This window comes from Fragaria vesca, linkage group LG7 (genome assembly GCF_000184155.1).
Source record: "Fragaria vesca subsp. vesca linkage group LG7, FraVesHawaii_1.0, whole genome shotgun sequence".
Classification (NCBI taxonomy): Eukaryota; Viridiplantae; Streptophyta; class Magnoliopsida; order Rosales; family Rosaceae; genus Fragaria; species Fragaria vesca.
This window is the reverse complement of record NC_020497.1, coordinates 21,097,201-21,113,078: the sequence shown is the minus strand read 5'-3', so window position 1 is coordinate 21,113,078 and position 15,878 is coordinate 21,097,201. Positions and strand designations below refer to the sequence as shown.

The 15,878-nt window shown below is 37.1% G+C and overlaps 1 protein-coding gene and 1 non-coding gene across 2 annotated transcripts; both read right to left on the bottom strand.

Moving 5' to 3' along the window:
* Positions 1-5,343: 5,343 nt before the first annotated feature.
* Positions 5,344-9,288, bottom strand: LOC101308826. Its single transcript, XM_004309065.1, has 11 exons — positions 9,262-9,288; positions 8,509-8,640; positions 8,311-8,399; positions 8,009-8,215; positions 7,601-7,921; positions 7,237-7,352; positions 6,404-6,498; positions 6,186-6,284; positions 5,923-5,989; positions 5,532-5,717; positions 5,344-5,423 (listed from the first exon to the last, which is right to left on the bottom strand). The coding sequence occupies exons 1-11, from the start codon at positions 9,286-9,288 to the stop codon at positions 5,344-5,346; spliced, it is 1,419 nt and encodes a 472-aa protein (XP_004309113.1).
* A 1,147-nt stretch (positions 9,289-10,435) lies between these two features.
* On the bottom strand, positions 10,436-11,065 carry LOC101300960. Its single transcript, XR_185308.1, has 2 exons — positions 10,723-11,065; positions 10,436-10,574 (listed from the first exon to the last, which is right to left on the bottom strand). It is a non-coding gene; the product is annotated as an uncharacterized LOC101300960 (transcript).
* Positions 11,066-15,878: the final 4,813 nt, after the last annotated feature.

Below are 15,878 nucleotides of genomic sequence, written 5' to 3'. Positions count from 1 at the left end.
ACTCTGTGTTCTCTTTTCTCTGATGGAGTCTTTCTGGGAACCCAGAAAATTAATATGTTTGATTAGTTTACAATTAAGTTGAGGAATTTCTGTTTGTTCTGTTTTGTGTGTTCTTTTTTCCAAGTAGCTTAATTTACGTCGAGCAGCTGGCATGGACAAACAAACCTGCCAGCCTAGTCAACTCTCGCTAGATGCAAGGTTCCACTGTGTTGAACGAGAAATTTTTCTGTCCTCCAGTAGTGGTTCTCATCGATCAATAGGAAGTCGTCATGTAGTATTTTTTGACATGTCATAATAAGGTAAAACAATTATTGTATTTAACTTAAGTAAATTCAACTTTAAAAATGAATTAAGTAAAACCAAACAAGATCAAACATAAAAAACCCAGATCTAGATCTAGGGTTCATCTCATCTCCTTACCGAAAAGAAAAAAAAATCAAATCTCCATGATAGTTCACTAAATTAAGATCACTCACTTAGTACTATAGACATTCTAGAAACTCTTTTATGAGGACATTGGGACATTTGAAAGAAATGTGAAGGGTTTAATAATTATTTTGGAGCAGTTCAAACCCAGCTCCGAAGGCATACAAATCTCTTTGTTGTTCAATTTAAGGTTTTTCTTTACTCGTTTCTTCGACCTCCATCCTCTTTCAACTACCATGGAGATCTAGAATTTTTTTTTCTTCTTCTTTTTGGTAAGGAGATGATGAACCCTAGATTTGAGTTCTTTTTTTGTTTGATCTTATTTGGTTTTACTTAATTTATTTTTTTTAAGTTGAATTTACTTAAGTTAAATATAATAATTGTTTTATCCTATTATGACATGTCAAAAAATACTACATAGCGGCTTCCTATTGGCCAAGGAGGACCACTAGACATACTGACGTGGTCCTCCTGGAGGACAGAAAAATTTCTCGTGTTGAACGATGCGATACTCTTGAGCTGGCATGGACTTGATTCTATGGCCCGTTATGCAAATGACCCGGCCCAACATGGAGACTTGAGACTTACATGTTCCTTTGGGGTTTGAGATTGCAAATTTGATGGAGAGAGTATTTGCTTCAAGTGCTTGTGTAGAAATCCTTGAACTAGCTAGTTTGTATCTGTTTAGTTTTCATGAACTGTGGAGGATGACACTTCCATGGTCTGAACTCAGAAGACTAAGACTTTATGTATAGACTTCTATACATAAATCAATCATCGATATATGTAGAATAGATACATGCATACGCTTACGAATCCCGGCCAACCATAGATTTAGAATGAGGGAAATTTCTAAGTTTTTATTCCATACGAGACTGCATCTGTCTTATTGCTAGAAAAGTAGAAATGGATATCTTGAATATGATAGATAGGAAGTTAAGAGGAAATTTTACTAATGGTACCACATATAACATCAATTCATCACTATGATATATGACATTTCAAAACTATAATATTGGTACCTCAACATATAAAGCTTAGATAAATTTGATACATTCCGTCTCTAATGGTGTCAAGTCAACTGCTACAAAAACTGTTTCATGGGCAATTACGTCTTTTTATTTTTCCTGGCTTTCCTCTCTCCCTCTCCCTCCGCCGCACACAACCACACCTGAGCACATGTTCTCATCTATATATCTCTTTAATCAGACACAAAATTCCTACAAACTGAACAGTCTTCTTCTTGTTTTTCATTGTTTTCTTTTTGTACTTGCATTAGTTCTCCAATAATTAAAACTCCTCCAAAGTTTAGAATCCAGATTCCAACTAGCCACGAAACTTTATTGTTTCTCCAGTAAACAATTCCCAATTTTCTGATCTCCATTCCAAGTTTCCGACCCAACTTGATGGAGAACTCGACCCAAGAATCCTCTCTGTTAGAACTCATTGGCTCTGTCAGAGATTGATGTTTTGGTTGGTAATTAAGAAAAGTAGTTGCAGAAGAAGCACAAGTAGCAAATCTATGAATAGCAAAATTTGTGAATCCAAATATTGAAATAAGTTCATGCCACCTATTTTAATGGGGCATTGGGTTCACTAGGATACAAAAGAAAGACATACTCTGGGTCTCTGGCTGTTGAATCTCGTCAGACCGTCGTAAGATCCAATACTCTTAGAAGAGAGTGGTAGCAAAACGGCCTCCGTCGTCAAAGAAAATTGTATCAATCAAGGAAACAAAAATACCATTTTAAAAGTAGAGAACTAACGCCGTCATTGATAGCAAATACTAAAAGTGATTTTAATTTGTTCCATTGTTTGAGTACCAATATGATAGTTTTTGAATATGGTGTATTGAACTGATAAATGACATTTATTTGAGATATGGTTTGTAAAATTTCCTTGGAAGTTAAAGGAGCTGAATGAAATGGGTACGTATATGATCGATAACAAGTTGAAGAAACTAAAGAATTAGGATTATCTATGTCACCTAAAACTGAATGGCAGCATATATGTTAAGTACTACTACTCCATCGGCAACGATGGTTTTAGATTATTATAGTTTCCATATATACGTATGTATATAACTTGCATTTATGCAATATTATATAGTGTCTCTAAATTAACACGGATATATTATCGAACAGGGAGTGATTGACCTGCAACTGCATCATGAATTGCTGCTGCAGCTAAGCTAGCTAGCTCTAGCCCTAACCATGCATATCCCTGAGCCCTGAATCATTATGCAAAGAAGAATACAAGAGTGATATTGGTTCGGCTCGTCTCAGAAATCATATTATTAACGTGATCATCAGTTTGAACACGAATATGACTGGGATTGATTGATGAGCCGACTCAATATCACACCATGTCTGCTTCTGCAGATCACACATATCCATGGACTGCCCTTTAAGTATGCTTGAAGCTATGAAGTGCAGGTTGAGTGCTTAGAAGACTTGGAGCTTCTGCCCTTTATATAGTAGTAATAAAGGAATATATGACAACTATTCAAGTCAATACAACATACAAGTTTCGCTATGGTATTGGCTCCTGTGAAGAAGGGCAACTCCGGTAGGTATAAGGATAAGGAACATGGACAAACAAATCGATCATCAAATAATATATAACATGATCAAATCTCAAGAAAGCGTTCCAGAATTTAAGAATCTAAGTTTCCACTACCAATCGCTTTCCAACTTCGTGGTCATAATTCATTTAGATGATATAGATGATAATGGAGTACTAGTTAATTCATTCATTCACTAATCCCGCACTTCAAACATGTGATCAATTGAAACCATCCAGTACCATCATATGCTATCTTTGCGATGATCATACATATATGATATATGCCAGCATATATTGTCATAACCCATAAGATGTCACGATTCTTCTTCAATTGCACGTCATGGTACGTATAAGAACACATAACTTATTTCATGTCTTTGTAATTAGAGGTTTAAGCTTAATGTCTCATTCTTGTATTCGACAGTTTCATTAATCAATGTTTGAAAAAAAAAAAACAAAAAAACAATAAGATATGATATATATATATAGAAAATTAGAAATCGATATAAGATTATAATTTATCTTTTTGTTTTTTGGATTAGTAAATCATATATACCATACGAAGTTGGCAGTGGACAAATAAATTATTAGTCACTAGCTCCCTTATGGACGTTCATCCATCGATGCATTACTGAAATCAGTAAACAGCACGAAAAGACGTAAAGTTTAGGCTATGGATAGGAATAAATATAACAAAATTTGTACTCGATCATAAAGCTTTATGTAAATGAAAGGGAATAATCTTATACATGCATGGAAGCAGGAAGTTTGAGTTGGGGCCTTTGGAGGTCTCTTTTATCTCTTGTGTTTCGAACTTTCCATGAATGGTCGGTAGGAGAAGACATATAAAATTGTTGAATAATGTGAAAAATCCAAGGTCGATCAAATGTAGAGAACGATATGGTCTATAAAATATGAAACACTGCTTTTGCATTGGCCTTTGATCTGTCTTTTGCATTATATTAGTGATTTAGTACACACACTGATGATGATTAAATTAAGTAATGGTAGGGATTATTACAGCTAGTCAAAACAAGCAGAGCCGCCCGGTCACTATATGATGCTAGCTAGCTGTAGATTAATTCGGTCCTTAATCGATTTGTTCTTAATGGTGGAATGTAATTCCATTAGTACGTCCCTGTGTCTTAATTAATTTGTTGTTGAACTAGTGCATGTATATATAGTAAGATTCTGGCTAACCTTCTTTTAGTGTGATCATAAATAATATGGGACATGTGTTATGCATTTAGATGGATGAGGATAAAGGCGGGGGAAAATAAATCGGGGAGCAAATTTGTATCATCTCACCCGTATTTGTTCTTCTTCCTCTTTTGTTTTTTGGATTAAATATTTCTTTCTTCTTCTACCCTCATCTCACCATCTTATATGTGATTTCTAAAAACCCCACATGCCCCTGTTTTCATCTTCCATGGGACTGATGTCATTTGAATTCGGAAAAAAATTCTAATATATCATATAGTATAACATGCCTCACAAAATCAGTGACTATCATTAAACAACTAAATGACCATGTAATAACTATTTACCTCTTTTCAACAACCCTCATGTGTCATATAATTAGAAACATTTGCAGTAGGTATGTCATACCATATGGTATGATAGGCAAACCCATTCAATATGTAAACTAAATCTACAAAGAAAATCCAACAAAAATAGAAAAATTAAATAGCTAGATCTTGAGGGAAACTTATTCCGCCATATGAGAATAAAAAAAAGAAGCCTATGTTCATAGTATATATTTCTTTCATGGTCTAATGTTTTTTCAGGCAATTCAAAAGATAAATTTCGTGTAATTTCAGAAACATCAAACTTATGTTATATGATGCCGGGGGTTATAGACGTGTGAAAGTCTAGCCATAACTATATCTGCTGAAGAAGTTTGGTTACTTGAAACAACTATTACCGGGAGGATTTGTCAACATTGAAACTGCGTTACAGATCACCCAAACCATTCTAGAACGTAAGAAAGTGAGTATGTGAGCCACATGCACATTTAAGATTTTCCCATCCATGTTATATTAAATCCTATGGAATGCCTTAGGGAGGTCATCATCGCGTGGAGTAGCCCCCCCCCATTCTCCATGACCAAGTTCTCAAAAACAGAGTTGGCAAGCACAGCAGTGTCACACGCCACCCGGTATTATAGATATCCTCTCTTCTCAACCACCCGGTACTACTGGGTTGCGTGCAATTCATGCTCACATACTGACTTTCTTACGTTCTAGAATGGTTTGGGTGATCTGTAACGCAGTTTCAATGTTGACAAATCCTCCCGGTAATAGTTGTTCAAGTAACCAAACTTCTTCAGCAGATATAGTTATTGCTAGACTTTCACACGTCTGTAACCCCCGGCATCATATAACATAAGTTTGATGTTTCTGAAATTACACGAAATTTATCTTTTGAATCGCCTGAAAAAGAACGTATGAAAAAACATTAGACCATGAAAGAATATATACTATGAACATTTGCAGAATCAGATTTACAGAATTGGCTGAAAAAGAAGTTTAAAAACTCACAAATATACTTCGTTTCAGATGATCGATAAATTTTCGTTTCACGAGAATCATGGAACCCTAAAAGTCCCCTATTAAACTTAAGAGACCCAAGCGTAGTTCCCATTCCACATGCAGCCTCAGATGGAGTATGCATAATCAACACCCTTTTCTCAGTTTGAAACTGAAGATTCAGTACAGAAATTGATACTGCAACCAAGGGAAGAATATAAAAATATCATTAGGTGAAATTAATGATCCAAAAAGCAGTATAGTTAGACTTGCGAGAATAAGCCAACCATTGTTTAGGAAAGAGAAATCAAGTACTCTACTTGACAACCAAATACTGACTATTACCACAATTCCATAAAACAATAAGCCATAAAACAACATTCTGTCAAGTAAAAGTACATACCACTTTTCTCATAACCTGCGGTTACTTTCAACAGGCCACTGAGGTCATTGCATCCCTGATGATTAACCTGCATTGAATCAGGTATGAAAGAATTAAACTATTTGACTTGGTTCCGACTCTATAACAAAAGAATGCATGAAAATAGAAGTGCCAACGCATAATGCAAGTAATTAGGTGGCATCATTATCATTAATGTGGGGAGTAAAGCCAATACAGAACTTGAGGACCAAGGAAAAAAAATCAGCAATGGAAATGAGTCTTACCGTACATGCTGTACCAAGTTGATCTTGAATCGAAAACCCATCCAGCTTCAGTAGCACTTCAGTGCCTTCTATAACATGATTGCCATATTGATCAAACATCTGGGAAAGAGATACATGATTAAAATAGGTATTGCTGTTTTTCAATGAATATTTTCTAGCTTGAATTCTTAAATAAATTGACCATGATTTAGCTATGAAACCACAGAATTTCTCTGTACCTCTAAAATAAACTGCTTGATAATGTAACCTGGGAGCACTTGGTTGTCGAAAATAGGAGGAACAGCCTTGACGCTCTGTAGATATCCGGGAATAACTGAAATAACAAAATCAAAAACAGAACTTAGAAAGTCCCAATACATACAATGAACAAAAAAAAAAGAAGAAAAAAAAGTGTTTTCAATACAGAAAAATGAGAAAAGTAGATTGCGATGCTGGGTTCTTTTCCATAAACAAGTACTTTTACTGTAAATACCTTCGCATGGAACCAAAACTGAAAATTTGTCGTCTTCTGAACATACAACTAAAGTAGATTCATATGTAGGTCAAAGTTTGTCTAACTCGCCACTCTCCATCAGCATATTCTGCAAGTTGTAAAGAAAGAAAGAAAATCAAAGGCTTCTCTACATACAACATACACTATAAATGTGCCAATCTACATGCATAAAATACCTTTATTGTCAAAGTATGGTTTGACAATTCCTTGTTGAATTTCTCTACACGGAAAAGCAAACCCTCATTTGTTTGAACTTTCACCGCGACTTCCAGAGTAGTTGCAAATGGTATTTGATTGCCATTTACATCGTAACATGCTATAGAGAGAGGTGGAAATACTGAACCAACTCTGTTTGACAAGAGAATTGATATGAGTATAGTCGACAAATATGGCAAACTGTTGAGGATGCATGCTCAAAGGTCAATACAGAAAATACTAACTAGGATATATAATTGCGAAAAGTTACTTTTATGTCTACCCAAGTACCATGGAGAAAAAAACTTACCTCACTCGGGAATGTGGAGGCTGAACATCATCTAAACGGGCCCACTTTCCAACCTTGGAAGATGGCTCCGCTCGCACTCTTCTCCTCAATCTGCTTCTCAACACCAACAACATTTGTTGATGGCAGAAGCTCCAGATTTTTTGCTACTGAAAAACATATTTCAACGTCCCTGAAGGAAAAATCACCAAACTAGGGTCACACACATTTTTGAAGAAACATCATGGAATAGTACAATGCAAACTTATCAGAATGCTTCAATGTTATATTAGACGACTTGAGGAGTTGTTTATGCTCTTGCTAGCATCAAGATTTAGTGGATTTTCGAGTGAGTATGAGTCTATGAGACATGACTTTTGAACCAAGGAGAACTACCAACAAGAACCAGACAGTTAAGCAGAGGAAAAAAGAGAGAGATACCCGACTCCAAAAGAAGTTACTCCATTCTGTTTCAGAATTCCTCCACCCAAAGAAATAGCACCATGTTTAATACAATCATGAGCAGCCAACATATCCTCCCTGGTATCATATACTTGGAGCTCGCCTAGAAGACAATATAATACTGTTTCCCTGAGACCATGGCCTGCAGATGTCACTGTGTGTATATGATGGCTATCCAGGTCAACCATATTGACAGCATATCCTAGGAAACCATCAGGAGCCATTCCACTTGGCAGGACTGGATCTGGTAATGCCAGTTTCCTTTGAGGGTCACTACGGTCAAAGTCACCAGTGTAAGGCCTGCAATACAAATTCAAATTCCCTTTTCATGATACAGCATTTTTTAGCCCTCTAGAGAAAATGCAAATAGGAAGCCTCTTGTGGTACCTTATGTCTTCCAGACAAAAAACAAACGATCGACCATGTGTAGGTTTCTGAAGTAGAGCTGGTTCACAGAGAAAATGCATAGAATCCACTTCCCCACGCATAGGTTTCTTAGGTTTCTGTACAAACTTCTCAAGAGCACCAGCAGCTTCAAAGGATCTACAGACAATAGCAAGCATCTGATCTTGGCCCAAATATTCAGCCAATACCCTGCATACAAGTGAATATCAAGAAACATATATCATGTCTTAAACTCTTAAATATGATGGAAGGAAAGCGTTAAAAACATCAAAGGGGTCACCAACCTGCTAAGATCACCAGTACCAATTGTGCCAAGTTGAGCAACCAATCCAATCACATCTCCCATGAATTGATTGTTTGAAATTTTTGAAACCTGATCACGAAATTACCATGTGGCCAGTGAAAATAATGAACTTCAGTGACCCACAGCTAACTATAAGCAACATTTGTTTCTGTAGGTTCGCACTATTCACAATACATACCCTTAAGATCCCTACTTGCTGCGCAAACTCTTGGAGCGGAGAAACCTCCCACGGAGTTGGAGACTCATATTGCTTCTCTTTTTTGATGAGAAGATGCTCATATTTATCTGTTACAGGTTGCACTACAGGAACCTGAAAGTGAAATAAAGTAACTACCACTGTAATTTATAAATACACATTACCATGTTAATTGAAAAGAAAATACACAGTATGCTCTTTGTATTCATCCAGCCCACATAATAATACACATTCTTTCATCTGTGTGAACAAGTGTAAATACTGCATTATCTAAAGTACAATTGGAATAAAAACAGGGGAAAGATGCAGGTTTTGCCAGAAAAATCCAAAATGGAAGGTTAAAGACTTGCATTTATGATTTATTGATTTATCTCAAAGCCAACACATAGTTTCCTTGAATGTGATGCTTTATCAAAGGCAGAGTCAAACTCACAGTGACACTTTACCAGTCTATTCAAACAACATCACAAAGATAAAGAACAAGCAGAAGTAACAAATTTCTAAAGAACACAGAGCTAAAATCTGTTCAAACAGCCAATAAAATCTTGAAATTTCTACAACTTTTGCAAAACCAAAAACAAGCTTATTACTTTCTTCATTAACAAAGCAAAAACACTAAACACTGTTCATAAAAACCAAATCTTTAATACATTTTCTAACCCTAAACCCACAAAACGCCACACTGATCTCAAGCAATGTGAATCAAAAGCTCTAAAAGGTTGAAACTTTTCTTACCTTAAGCATGTGGGTATCTGCTTCCATCAATAAAGCTGCAACCTTTAGGGTTTTCAGAGCTGTTTTCGAATTTCAAAGGCGACTGGGATTTGTTTGGGGAAGAGAAAGAGACAAGTATGGGAGAGGGTGTGAAGGCTGAAGGGTTTATAAGCTAAGTCAAGTGCACTAACAGTTGAATAACAGCGTTAATCGTTCCCAAGGCTGATGAATTCCCATGCCAAAGCCACAAACTCCTCACGGCTCCTATCACTCACAGATTGCTTGCATTTAATTACTTCTACATGAATACTTAATAAGTCTACGATATCTGCAATCATCAACAGATAATCAATACCCAAATGTCAGAGCAACCACAACAACATGCCTATTGATCCTTTCAATCATACCTTTCCAGAAATTGAAGACGACGACGATTGGAGGATGATTAGTTATGTTCGTCTGGACCGGATCCACCGTGCGGAGCACGAATTCAAATCTCTCCAGCTAAGACAGAAAGCAATTTCTGAGATCTCATATGTGGGTAAACAAAGAATGAATGAATCGAAAGCAGATGCGTAGAAGCTCTGATGCCACAAGAGCGACGGCGACAGAGAAGTATTTTTCTTTTTTTGTTTGCTCTTTGACGGTGTAAGTCTCGACGTTAGTATCATATCAACAGCTGATCAAATGAACGGTTAAGATTAAATAAAACATCTTATTCAAGTGTACATCGGTGCATACAAGAATTTTCGTTTGTTAACCAGCAGCAGACTCTTCTGAAAGGGTTTATAGGCCAGACAACCAGGCCCGGTGGGATTAGATGGGCCGGGTCAAAATTATGTGTAATCTCAATTTAATTTAATTTTCATATGCACGACGTGTATTTATAAAACACAATCTTAACCGTTTATAACAATTCATATGTTTGACTATCATATTTCTATATTATTTCCTCTAATTCTAACCATTCATGTATGTATGTGAAGATACACGCCGTGTACTGAAGATACTCTCAATTTCTTCTAATCATAACCTCAATTTCCCAATTTGTAAGATCTGTTTTTATCCGATAAAATTCTTCTATTACTTCTAAACTCTAATAAGTGAAAGACCTCAAAAAACCAAACCAGAAGCTAGCTGCTAGAAAATGAAAAACAAAATGGAAGAAAAAAAGGACCAAAAGACGTGACCAACACTTAAAAATGTGACCATACTAGAAAGTGTGACGATACCGAAAAAAAATGTGACAACACTGGCAAATGTTACCATTATCTTATGTGGAGGGATAAGATCTAGTCTTATGCCTTCGCAAATTCATTATCAGGGTGAACATCCTGCATAAACACCATAAAATTTAGTAAGATAACAGGTATCCCGAAATTATTGAGAAATAATGCACAATGACCTTAGATATAAAAAGCTGTGTAGATATAACAAGCTTTCCACTGTATTCTAAATCAAGCGATATACTACTTCTCTTACCAGACGACCAGAACTTCGTATATGGAACTCGGAAAAGATTTTTGTATTTGGGCTGTCCGACTCTTTCATTTGTTGACGAGTCCATCATGATCATGTACCGCTTGATTTTGGCCTGGCTTTCCTTATCATTACATTGAAGTAAGCTGGCTAAGTGAACTCATCTAAAGCAAGTTGTGAAACTGCTCATACATAATCCTCAACGTGAAGGTCCCTTCTGAAAACTTTTGCAAAAGCTCTGTCTGGTTTCAAGTTTAGGAGCAACTTCCCGAGTCTTGTTCATAAATCCAAACAAGTCACTCATGCCTAGTAGACGATTGACAAAAGGATTAACATCAAAAACATCAGACTCATCCATATGCTTTCCTGTTCCAATAAATATAACAGGACACTTTGTTGCTGCAGCGGACAGTTAACTAGTATATGTGAGCACCATCTCCCTTTGCATGAGCATCCATTTTGGTAACAACAACAACAGCCCCAACTTCAGCACTTTGCTTAAATGCTTGAGCTTGATCAAACGCAGCCTGAACAATACAGATCCGGATGATTCTAAGCTTGTTGTGACCAGCAGCGACATCCTCCAAACTGACAATCTTCTTGATATTGCTTGAATTGCAAGTCGGATTGGAGGAGAGTGCGTGTGATCTCCTTGACGAACACGTTTAGGACTTTCTCGTTGATCACGGTCTCATTGCTCATCCGCTGGAGAGCACTGGAGATGCTCCCTCCTCTGCATTCTGTAAACATGTAACAAGACTATATATAAGTACTAATCTATGAGGACCCAAACTTTAATCAACAGTGCAGCTTCCTTAATAGAAAAAATCAATAAATATCCAATAACGGTAACTTTCACACAATCATCAAAGCTGTTTCGAGAATAGAACACTCAATCAGCACAGTTGAGTCCCACCTTTAAAACATCTTGCATTCAGAGAGGGAACATGGCCGACTCCTGAAGTGATTGTTTTATCTCATCCAACTTGGAGCTACATTGTTGATAATCATATTTTCAAGATGACAGAACATTTAGCAACCATATTTTCCCTCCTGGAGATACAACACTCAGAAAAGGAAAATATAAAACATAGCCCAAAATTAATGAGAAATAACGCACAGAGACACTTGGTATCAACCTGATTAGACATAACAAGCTTTCCACTGTATTGTACATCAATTGATACGATATAGCTGGTACCGCGATTTCTTATTTATAGTTGGTGAAGACCATAAATTGTGATTGCATGGCTGACAAACTGAACCACAGATTATCACATTCAAGATCAATTTCTGAACAATGAACATCAGCAGCGTGCTTTTGTCATCTTGAAACCCGGTCGTGACCATTCCAGCTGACAAGATGAGTATCATCATCAGGCAGTTGAATTGAACCAAAGCGAAAAGATACCCATCAACTTCTTTACATTCATCTTCTGCATGTAACATCCAGGAACCAGTTCTGTTTTACAACTTTCTTCAACTTTAAACCGCAGAGAGTTTCTTCAACTTTCTATTTTACCTATGAGATGGACCTCAGCTGCTCTCCAAAGAAGCCGGTAAACCAGAAAATATTTCAGCTGATCTAGTTCGTAAACTTCCCTTTTTGACCGCATTCCAACAGTGCGGTGCAGATCACAGACAATTGAGTTGAAACCACGAAAACAGCAACCCACTTCAGGGTTCAGGCTTCATCACTGACTAAATCCAATACGCACACCAGGAATTCACCAAAGATTATGAAGCAGAGAAAGGTTGCATATTCATTTTCAGGACACCAACTGTTCCTCTGCATTCTGTAAACATGTAACAACACTTTATATGAGTACTACAAGAGGAGCCTTCATTGAATCAATACTGCAGCTTTCTCTTCATAGAAAAAATGAACAAATATCCAACAACAGTAACTTTCGCGCAACCATCAAAGCTGTTTCGGAAATAAAACAATCAATCAGACTAGGGTGAAGACAGCAACCTGATATATGCCTCCACTTGGTTGAGATTCATAAGTTTGGACCCTTTACAGTTTCACATTCTTCTACACCAAGATCGAAGACTCATTGTATTGTTGGGTTCAAGTTAAAGCAAGACAGAGCAACTAAGCAAACTACTAACGGTGGAAAATCCATAACCTATAACAGCAAGCAGAGGCTAACCACACCATCCAGTCAAGCAGGTCCGTTTGCGACCATCTTCTACTCAACAAACATCAACAACCAGTCCTTCACAAACTATACAAACTAATATGGTGATTCCAGTCCGCCTGCGACCATGTTCTTCTCATCAAAACAAAGTTTGAATACATAATAATATCCACAGTAGGATTCAGAGCCTTCAAGAGCATAGTCAACTCCTCCCATTCAAGAGAGAGAGAGGAGAGAGAGAGGAGAGAGAGAAGTCACTCATCGTGTGATACTGGGTGGCAGATCTTAATACGTACCTTGTTATTCTGTGCAAGGACGACAAGGGGAGATACGAAACAGAGGTCTCCCGGCGTAACGTACGGCAGACGGCTGCTGTCCTGCTCTGTTTCTCGAGGAAGGAGGGTTTCAACTCCATGAGTTACGATGACTTGTCCGGCACGTATGCTACGTAGTCCCTTCCTGAGCCAGAGCACCGGCGACGGACTGGAGAAGAAGGAAGGCTTCACGGTGGTTTGTTGTCAAAAACGTGAAAGGAATAGGGGAAGGAATAATCAAGGCCGTAAAAACAACTAGGTCACGTCTATGTTAAGCCGTCTAACCGTTAGAAATTAAAACAAAAACAATTAGAAATTATAAAATAAAATAATAATTAAAAAACAGCCCAGTTCACATGCTCCACATGACATGACGTTGCATGCGGATTAGAGCATGTAACCATAAACGCACGATATATGCAATTACAGATAAAAAGTAGGTCGTTTTCTCATCAAATTTAATTATTTTAACCGAATCAGTTGTTAATATAAATAATAATTATTGGTGTTTTTAACTTAACTTGAACCCTAAAATTTAAAATCTTATTATATATTTTTAACTACACTCAAATTTTATTTAATTTTTTATCAATAACTACACTTAAATTTTTCTATAACGTTTGGCCGCGAGGGTGTGTTATGTTCAAGTTGTAATCCGAATTTCAATTATCAATATATCAACAGCTAAAAAAACAATATTTTTTTTATATCCAAAAAAAAAAACATTATTCTTTTATGGAATAGTATTGGGAATCAAAAATATATTAAAAGGGAAAATTTTGTTTTTGAAATGTGGGCTCTGTCATTAGTAACTGTGGTCATTTGCTATGATAAATTTAGGTGGGCCCCACGTTTGAAGACTCTTAACAGATCTAGCAGTGTGTTATGATAATTGAATGATATATAAATGTTATCAAAACAAAACCTCTGTTAAGAATGCAGAAAATGGCATGAACGGTTCTCCGACGGCAGCAGTGGTGCCGGCGACGACTAGTAGTGTACCTTCAGGCTTCAGGCTTCAGGCGAAGCTCAGATGTATTTTGGATTCTTTTTTTTTTTTTTTTTTCTTTTTCTTTTAGAAGATGTAATATTATTATGATTGGGGTAAAACCCTAACAAATTTGGATTGTTTCTAGTTTCTACTTTCTAGCAACTGGGGTGGTTCTTTGTTTTCTATCGCATTTACCATGCATGGTGCTTCTCCACAACTTTGCTATCTGTTTGCTTTATCCTTGGGTGAACCTAAAGGTACCTTAGCCACTCATAAATTATTGGATCCTTCTTTGCACTCAAAGGTCCCCATGAACTCACATGTCTTCATAAAGAGACATTTCCTTTCACACTTTGGATTTTGGGGCAGTATGGTCGCCACCATATATGAGTAGATTATTGGATGGCTCAAAAATCTTCATGAGGAGACTACAGGATCCTGATCCACCATATATGTCTAATGGTGCTTCTTCACAGCTACATTCTCCATCTGTTACTCTGTTTACAGGTTATAGCACTTGCATACTTTCCCATCAGTGACATTGACCTCGTTTACTACTATGATAGTTCCCTTGTATATGCCTTACTTAAGATTTGTTTACAAGTCTAGTTGAAACATTGGGCAGCAAGAGACAGAGTTCTAAACCCCTTAATACCATATGAGTTTCTTTCCGCCGGAGATTAAGATGAGAGATCAACTATTACATGCTTATATGATACGTATATTTAGTTCATCAATCATGCAGTAGAGGCCCCAAAACTAGAGGACATAATGTTTAAATTTATCCAAAGAAACTTATATGAAATAGAAAGAAAAAACAACACAATGAAACAAGTCCTTAATGAATGCACTTAGTAAAAAAATGAGAAAGGTTAATAAAATGGGGAATATGTATCAAATGCATATACCTCTTCAGCTGGCGGATCTGCAGGATAACATTTTGCATTGCAATATCACTTGTTATACTAGCCACACTAGACTCAGACAAGGATCTCAGCATCCAGCTCTGCTCATCACTACTCGATCTCATTGGACCATTATATTGTTCACATTTGATGTATGAACACTCGCATCATTATCACTTGAGATCTCCAAGTGATCCAGCTAGCCCTTCATTATTATCAGCCGATCGATGCCGCCTCATAAGACTCACTTCTAGCTTTTATTCTCAAAAACCTAGCTTCAATGTGTACTCCGACTAACAGCAGGCATCCAGTCACCACGTACCATTATCATCAACTTCAACTTGTCCTTGGGACGCATCAATTCCTTCAGAAACCATCTTCTTCCCTTCAATATTTCTCTCTTTCTTCTTCACAAAACTAAACCAAACCAATGAATCCATAGAAAGTGACCTATATCGAGGAGGGAGGGCTCCATGATGTCGACTTGGAAGGGAAGGGCGGCGATGTTCTTGTCTCGGTCCCTCTTCTTTGAATCTTCTCATGGCAAGAATTTGAGGCCAAGTGTGTAAGCTAACGCTGATATTTACCCTGAACCAGAATACGGTCCTGACGATCCTTTACCAAAGGGACATGTGTGGTCTTCTTACCATCCTTGGAGTGATCAAAAAGATTTTATTGTTAAGAAGTCTTGTTTTGTCTGTGGTGTGGCTCTAGATCACTGGCCTGACGAGTGCCCAAAAAAAAGGTCCAGGGTAGTACTGGTGAGTGATGATGATGAGTTCGATCAAGAGGTAATTTTAATATC

What these genes read in the sequence shown, in the direction of transcription:
- LOC101308826 (XM_004309065.1), bottom strand. Translation starts at nt 9,288, where the DNA reads ATGGAAGCAGATACCCACATGCTTAAG. An exon ending in AGCAAGTAGGGATCTTAAGG is followed by an intron (nt 8,400 to 8,508) that starts GTATGTATTGTG and finishes TTTCGTGATCAG; the next exon opens with GTTTCAAAAATTTCAAACAA. An exon ending in AACTTGGTACAGCATGTACG is followed by an intron (nt 5,990 to 6,185) that starts GTAAGACTCATT and finishes GATTCAATGCAG; the next exon opens with GTTAATCATCAGGGATGCAA.